Consider the following 7,904-nt stretch of genomic DNA (forward strand, 5'->3'; position numbering starts at 1 on the left):
AAAAATAATTAGGTAGCAACGCTGTCGTTACCCTAACAATTTACAAATGAAACTATATATTTTTGTCTTATAGAATAGCATGATGATGCAGGATCATTTGGCTTTAGTGTGGGCAATTCACCGACCATTTACGTGCGGTGCCTGGCTTCACAGGCGCAAGCATACGCTTGTGGGAGCGAAGTTCGCTTCACAGCAGTGTGAACCTGGCACGCCCCAACAGTTTAGCGGAAGACACGAAGCCACGCCTTCCAACCTGGCCAGCACCTGTACCGGCTTGCTTTGATGCGCGGCCGCGTTCGCTGCACTGATTTCACTGGTGCTTTGCGGGTCGCAACACGCGATCGTACGTTCCCTCTAACAGTGTACGAGCCTGTATGGACTTATTGTTATGAAGCACGTTTTCTTTAGGTTACGAATTCACAAAGCTGGCATCGTTCAAACCAGGAAGTGTTCGCAATGCATACAAGAATGCAGCGAAAATGATACAATCTTACTCTAAGATTGCAAAGGCCTTCTACACGAATCTGGCTATATATATATATATATATATATATATATATATATATATATATATATATATATATATATATATATATATATATATATATATATATATATATATATATATATATATATATATATGAAACGCAGGGAATGAGGTTCTCAACTCGCTTTTTGTAGTCGCTAAACACGGTGCAGCTGTTCCCGTTCAGGCTGGGGCTGATGGCATCTCGCCACAATCAGACTTGTACATAACGAACTACACCTAAATAATTACTTCTAATATACTACATTTCTGGTAATCTCATAATTTATTTATGACGTGCCTTACTCTGCAATGCTTACTGTCATCCAATTACTTCTTTTCCGTAAGCAATTACACGTAATTTCTTACTTTGTTGTGTTCATGACTCCACCAGATGTGTTGGTCGACCAATTGAGCCGGTGCTTGAATGTCTCCATAGGGAAGGCCAGTGAGGACGCTGGTGCCACGATATCACCTATTCTGTTGTTGTTTACAGCTTTCCATTGGTCTGAGCGGGGGTGTCTTCAAGTTCCATTAACCATACACGCTGCGCGTCACAGTGGAACCAGGGCCCGTATTCGCACAACGTTCTTACGCTAAAAGCGTTCGTGCCAGCCAATAGCAATGTAGGACAAAGCGAAGGCGATCAGCTAATTCAAAAGAGCACTTGAAAAGCTTTGTCGATTCGGCCCCATATACTGAGCAATGGCAATCTTGTGCGCAACACATTCGTACGTTATGACACCGCCCAGCCTTCCAGCCCACTCACCGAGTTAGCTTTCGATGTCGTTGATGATGTCTTCACGACAAGAAACGAGGGGACATGACGGATAAAATATTTTAATAGCAATTGCTAGTAAAGTTAAGTAATGCATAAAGGGCTGCAGAGGCCGCACTGACAGTGCCAGGCCAGCCCGTTCTGTTCGCGCTATGGCGCCAATGTCCCGAAAAGTTTGCGAAAAAGTAAGGTAGAATTAATCGATCACTTTTGAGTTATGTCCAAATGCTAAAGAGGGGCAGTAATTGGTAACTATATTGAGTACCATTCTTGAATGCAGCAATTGTAATTGTGACCGGCTACTTACTTGCTGCAACGTGTACAACACAGGCCACAATTTACCGTGCTCGCTTGCATCTTTGCTCGGTGCTGGTTGTTTCACTACTCCAGTCTATCTACAGACATCTTGATGTAAAAAGAAAAACGCAGAATATAAAAACAAGCATACTTTTGTACGCTTGGTTTTTAATCAAAATTAGTTACAGCCAAATGGCACTATCTCTTTTCTCTTGGTCGAGGTGCTTGTGGTGGCCAGGGCTGAGCTTGTGGAACGTATTCTAGAAAGCTTCTTGTTGGTCTTGTAGTTGTGCGAGTGAGGTGGAAAATGATGCGCCGCTCTTGTGCCACCTTGCTTGTGTGTCCCTCGTCGTCCTACGGAAGAAAGGTAGCACGTGGCTCCAAACAGGTGCATGGAACTTCATTCATCGGCCTCAGTATGGTACAATAAATACTTGAGAAATGGCAACATATTCCGGGGCGTCCGAACGGCCTCATTGTTCACGAGACGGGTGTTTAGCGTTTTTCTCTGTGTTTCCTTACGCCATGCGTAATACGTAAATCGCAATAGACTGTGAAGGTTGTTTCCCTTGTTAATTCGAAAGAAGAGCTTCGTTTATTATTTACGAATCTAGGTAACGCGCAGCCTTCAAATTTAACAACGCGTATAGGTGTAGGAGCGAGAATATCGCGGCGCGGTTCAGTTGATTCCAGCGGGGTATTTCATGCAGGTTACCTTTACGATAGAGGCAGTATGTGTCTCAGTTGGTGCACCTCAACTTCCCTAAATGCAATATGTATGCAGTTTGCGCTTTCTATTAATTTATTCCGCGTGCACAGCTTAGAAAGATAGCGAAACTAATTGTTACAAGCACAGTGAAAAGTTCATTTGAATTATCTGCGCATAATGCTATAGAGCGAAGCATAACTCGTCCATCTGCAATTGCGATTTGATTTGGTACATATTTCACGTTTTTTCCAGATACCTGCTTTCCTAACAGACATACAGTGCAAGGGAAACAAATATGCTGAAGCCGACTGTGTACGTACTTGCAAGTGTCGACCACAGAACTGATCCACCATTTTTCAAAGGAGGCCTAGTCTTTGATTAGAGGTGCTGGGGAACATTGTGCGAACGCTCAACGCTCAAGTTGTTCCTCCATAATCGTTTTGTGCAATATCTGATTTGGAGAATGGTCGCCAACGCTCTATCAAACGACTGGTGTGCCATGCAGAAATCGCCGAATAACCAGGAATTTTCAACAGACCGTTCTTTAACACTACAGACGGCCTTGTGAAAACAACAAATACACCAGCATAGCCTCTACATCTTTCTGAAGTATACTCATTCGGTTATTTGCTTTTCTTTTTTTTCTTTCTTTTTAAGGTTTACCACGTGTCTGGCCAAATGTTATGATAGCCACAAGGTTTTCGGATAATAAGTGTTCAAACGATAGGCAAAGTAGCACTAAAAGATTTCCTATTTTAGATGCAATACCAAAATAGGTTGAAAAATCAACGCAGAAATCAGAAAAATCAATAAACGCGAATAGTAATGGGCGTTTACGTTGACCAACATTAGCTTGTTTGCTAAACAGCCTGGAGGTGGTTCTTCAAGCTTAACGTTAAGAGGCCGTTAGTAGACTTTATTCATCGATAATACTTTTTTTTCAATACCAAGGATCTTTTCCCAATAATAAGGCTCTGAAAGCCATTTACAAGTTCGCGAACTAGATATGTTTTTTTTTCTTCTGCACTGTTTAAATACTCCAATTATTTCATTTACGAATTCTCTCCCGAAAGCTCACTGGTAAACAAGTACCACCACATCAGATTCTTAGTTTCAAGACATATTTGTAAGGTATATTCACAGGAAATTTACGGCACTTAATAAATGCTAAGTAATTAGGGTGTACAACTTCTCATGCTCGATAAGTGAGAGCCATCTGTGACAATAATTTTTTTCTTTTAAATATGTCACTTAAACATTGCACGATTTTCATTATTAAAGCATCTTTTTTTTCCTGTCCCAAATGTTATCCGTAGACAGCTTTACTTATAAAATTCGTGATGCCAACGTCAGCAGCTTTCATCTGTCTACTGTCCGGTGGTCGCTAAAAAAGATCTCACCATTTCTGCACATTGAACCTTCCCAGTCGGAAAAACTGTCCACATGGCTGAAAACCAGGAGATCGTGCCTTGAGTTATCATTTCACACTTAAGGGACTATGTTTCCCTTACACTTGAAGCAGATACAGTTATAGCTATACGTTTTGATATATTTGAAGCTATAAATTATATGATACGTGTATGAAGCTATAGGATTAAAGTGTAAATACTGAATTTTGCCATCTACAAAACAATACAGTATAAAAGAAAGGTTGGTTGAAGTGTACATAGACGCCATTATACCACATGCATAATTGCGCAAATTATTATCAGAATACTTATAAAGAAGACTACAGGAGCTTCCTTACCTAATAACGCACCAGCCATGTATATGTGTATTTGCATTCGACTTCCTGCAACAGACGGGCGAAGTAAAAAATACAAGATCACAAAGGCTGCGGCTTGGGGTTAGAGCACTCCGACATTTCCTCGCCTTCCGTAATCGGAATTGCCTGTACACCAAATATGAAATAATATTTTGTACTTTTATACTCATGTAGGAAGGAAACAATGGTCTCTACTCACAAAAACCTCTCCCGCTAGTTTCGATCGCGAGAAAGAAATTCTTTTAATCATGCAACTGGACGCAATAAGAGTGAAGCCGGCCGACCAATGGCACAAATCGCGTACGAAGGAAAGTATTCCTGAGTTCCGCCGCAGGAGTGCTAACGCCGCAATAAAGAAAACACAATTACCCGTCGACATATGCCTTCTCTCTGCTCCGGTGCCGTTTATATCTGCGATATGAAGCTCAGAAATTAATGTCGTACAGATTAGGAGATACCCGGCCTGTTGCTCTGTCTATCACCCCGGCCCAAGCTCTCGACTGCACGATTCTTCTATGAAACGTAAATAAAGGCATGGCCGTGTTTCGATATAAAAGATCGCAGCTGTTTCCCCACAGCCTCACAGAGACATGCGGGTTTAAGCTGTCTCGTATCAACAAAATAGCTTTGCGTGACTTCGAACTCCTGCGCACATGTGCCTGCGGGGTGAGCTGATGAAATCTGACTCGTTAGAGGATGCAACGCTGTGGTCGCATCTAGTAAAGGTTGTTTTCATGAATATATTACACAATTTACACTAAAGGTTATGCAAAATTATTTGCAGAAAGGGGTATACGGGGGCGAATCAGAAAGTATTTGCCCCTATGGTTTTTGACCAAATTACGGCTGTAAATGCGAAGTCAACATACCCATTCCCAGCGGTGCACCTTTCTAGGACCGGCCGTGATTTATCTGCCGGTATCTCCATGGCACGGCCCTGCTGTCACTTGTTTTAGATGGCGGTTGTGCTTCACACGTCCACTGGTTACGAGCAACGAAGTGTGATTCGTTTTCTATGGAGTACGGGACGAACGCCCATTGAAACCTACAGAGAAATGCAGCCCACGTATGGTAAAAGGTGCCTCGCTTTGAGAAGTGTGAAGTGGTAGTGATGCGAGTTTGCAAAAGGCCGCGAAGACTTGCATGACAATGGGCGTTCGGGGAGGCTGCGTGCGTCGCTGACTGATAGCAACATGGCACAGTCGCACCTCAAATTTAGTGCTGCCATGGGACAAATGTATGGACCGGTATGGAGACTGAATAAAGGGAAAATCAGACATCCACCCATTCGTAGCAATTGCTACACCATTACTTCTCTCCACCTTGCGGGTTTCCGCAGAACTACTACGTCAAACACTTGTCTTTGCTTCGTGTTGTCGACAAATTCGACTTCGCCCTGCCATCTGCTAGCCGCCTGATTAGCTCAGATGGTAAAAAATTATGGGGTTTTACGTGCCAAAACCACTTTCTGATTATGAGGCACGCCGTAGTGGAGGACTCCGGAAATTTCGACCACCTGGGGTTTTTTAACGTGCACCTAAATCTAAGTACACGGGTGTTTTCGCATTTCGCCCCCATCGAAATGCGGCCGCCGTGGCCGGGATTCGATCCCGCGACCTCGTGCTCAGCAGCCTAACACATAACCACTGAGCAACCATGGCGGGTGCTCAGATGGTAGAGCGACTGCCCCCGAAAGGCGGTGGTCCCGGGTTCGAGTCCCGGACCAGGATGAATTTCTCTTCAACCCTGAGGCTTTTCTTTCGAGGAACCCGTATGGGTTTCCTTTGTAGCAATTGCTACGAACGGGTGGATGTCTGATTTTCCCTTTATTCATTACTTCTCTCCACCTTGCGGGTTTCCGCAGAGCTACTACGTCGGTATGGGGACTATGTATAAAAATAGTGTAAAGTGCGTAGCAAAGCACGCATATTTGTAAATACCTGTATGTACCATACGTTGGCAAATAAAAATAGGGCCAAGGACTTTCTCATTCTCCCTCGTAGTTCTTCTGTACTTATCAAGATTTGTAGGGCCAGGCTTCCTCTGCATCCATTGGATATTGTTCTCAAGGACCTCTGACGACGCAGACTGCAATCCTAAAAACAAGAAACGCGTGCAACCTGTGTGTAACCACGCTTTACGCCAATAAGTACGATGACATGACCATCGCCATTAGCAGAAATGATGTAATTGGGACACTTCGCTTCCTGTTTCTAAAGCGATAATGCCAATTTTGAGCACGCGCTGCCTTAAGAGCATCTCACTACTAACAAAAACAGAAACGCATTATTTCAGGACAAAACGCCATCAAACTTCGCCTACCCTCCGCACGAAGTCGTGAAAACTTTTGGCCGAAATCTTACTTTCTCAGGAGCCCCTGTTAGACGACTTATCCGCTTTACCGGTATGACTTCTAATGTTCTGACGCATGCGTCACCTACGTATCACATTAAAGATGCACCGACCCATTAAGTAATTTTAAAGCAAGGGGCTTTCCAGCGTACGCGCTAGACAGACCTACCATATCCAACCCTACAGGTTTCCTGGATGCTGGTCTTATTTTCGACGGTATTAGTCAGTGATGAAGCACATACTACCTAAATATCCTGAATGCATCAAATGTATGTAATCAGGGAGCACAATTCCTTAAATAAAGCACTCATTTCTCATTGCTTTCCCAGGATTTGGGGCACGGCGCATCTGCTTGTTCAGTCTCATCGACTAAAGTGCGCTTTGTCGTTGCACACTTTCCTGGATCGGCCTGCTCTAGTAGGCCCGCCAGCCCTAGATGCAGTGTCGCAGCAAAGATCCTCCACCCCCAGACAACATGACGCGCAGGCACGTGGGTCACGTGGTCGAGGTCTTCCCGTCTTCACAGGCAGGCGCGCAATCGCTATGGGGCTGTGCAAAATATAATCCGTTGCATGGCCTTCTTCGAACGTTTCAAGAAAGGTTCCCTTATCATCAAACATGTAGATATCATCTTTATAATTGTTTTTTATATGGGAAATGCCCGTCATTCCGCAGGAAGACCATAAACGCAGTTGAGTCTAGTTTGTCTATTCGCACGCTTTTACTTCGGTCAGTTAAACCACACATTTCTATGTCCGTGTACGATAACCTATTATCCGCCACTTTTTTACTCAGCGTTTCGTCAAAATAAGCACGTGGCCTTACGTAGCGTAAAGGGAGAACGTCACTTCTTTACCTGTTAATGGCTTGAATAAAGTTGCACACAGGTGAATAAAAGCTAAACTTGTGTTTTAAATGCGCGGACTAAAGTGAATAGATTAGTTCATTGGTCGACACCGCCGAGGCTACAGATATAACCACGCACGACAGGGCGGAAAAAAAAATTTAAGCACTTCGGCAGCAACACCGAAGCAAAGTCAAGTTTTGCTGAAAAGGTATAGCGAAGTACCCATATGTTATTTTTTTTTCACCCAAAACGTTTTCAATGCTCTCAAAAGCAAGCGTGTAGTGACGGCAGTAGTGGCTGACCAGGCTAACAGAAACTTCCATGGCAAAATAGTATGTTGATTAACTCACCCTGGCTCTTTAGTGTTGCGTCGTGACGCTCATATAAGGAACCGACTACAAGGAAGCGAGTTCTCACTTTATCAACACGTGTCGGAAGTATCCATGTCGCCAAAAGACCTGCAGACAACGACGCATCTCTCGTGCTTCAGCCACTCGCGACCAGCTGCTTTCTTAAGCAGCTGCTTTAGTACACAACCGGGCGACAAGCCGAAAAAGATGAACGGGTCTCTTTTTGGCACAGCTGTTGCAAGCTCTGCCAGAACAGGTAAGGTCCGCACATATAGAGTGT

At 43.8% G+C, this 7,904-nt stretch overlaps 1 protein-coding gene across 3 annotated transcripts; it reads right to left on the minus strand.

The window, feature by feature from the left end:
- Positions 1 to 1,762: 1,762 nt before the first annotated feature.
- On the minus strand, positions 1,763 to 7,767 carry LOC142586904 (uncharacterized). 3 transcript variants are annotated; one of them, XR_012829288.1, is made up of 4 exons: positions 7,625 to 7,767; positions 4,058 to 4,102; positions 3,711 to 3,757; positions 1,763 to 1,955 (listed from the first exon to the last, which is right to left on the minus strand). XR_012829288.1 is itself a non-coding variant. In XM_075697786.1 (4 exons), the coding sequence occupies exons 1-4, from the start codon at positions 5,001 to 5,003 to the stop codon at positions 1,780 to 1,782; spliced, it is 327 nt and encodes a 108-aa protein (XP_075553901.1). In that variant the 5' UTR covers positions 5,004 to 5,083; the 3' UTR covers positions 1,763 to 1,779. The 3 variants fall into 3 exon arrangements, 2 of the variants coding, with proteins under 2 accessions (XP_075553901.1, XP_075553902.1); XM_075697786.1 differs by lacking the exon at positions 7,625 to 7,767 and adding an exon at positions 4,945 to 5,083; XM_075697787.1 differs by lacking the exon at positions 7,625 to 7,767 and adding an exon at positions 4,445 to 4,553.
- Between the last annotated feature and the right edge of the window lie 137 nt (positions 7,768 to 7,904).

Source organism: Dermacentor variabilis, chromosome 7, assembly GCF_050947875.1.
Source record: "Dermacentor variabilis isolate Ectoservices chromosome 7, ASM5094787v1, whole genome shotgun sequence".
In the NCBI taxonomy this organism is placed as follows: Eukaryota; Metazoa; Arthropoda; class Arachnida; order Ixodida; family Ixodidae; genus Dermacentor; species Dermacentor variabilis.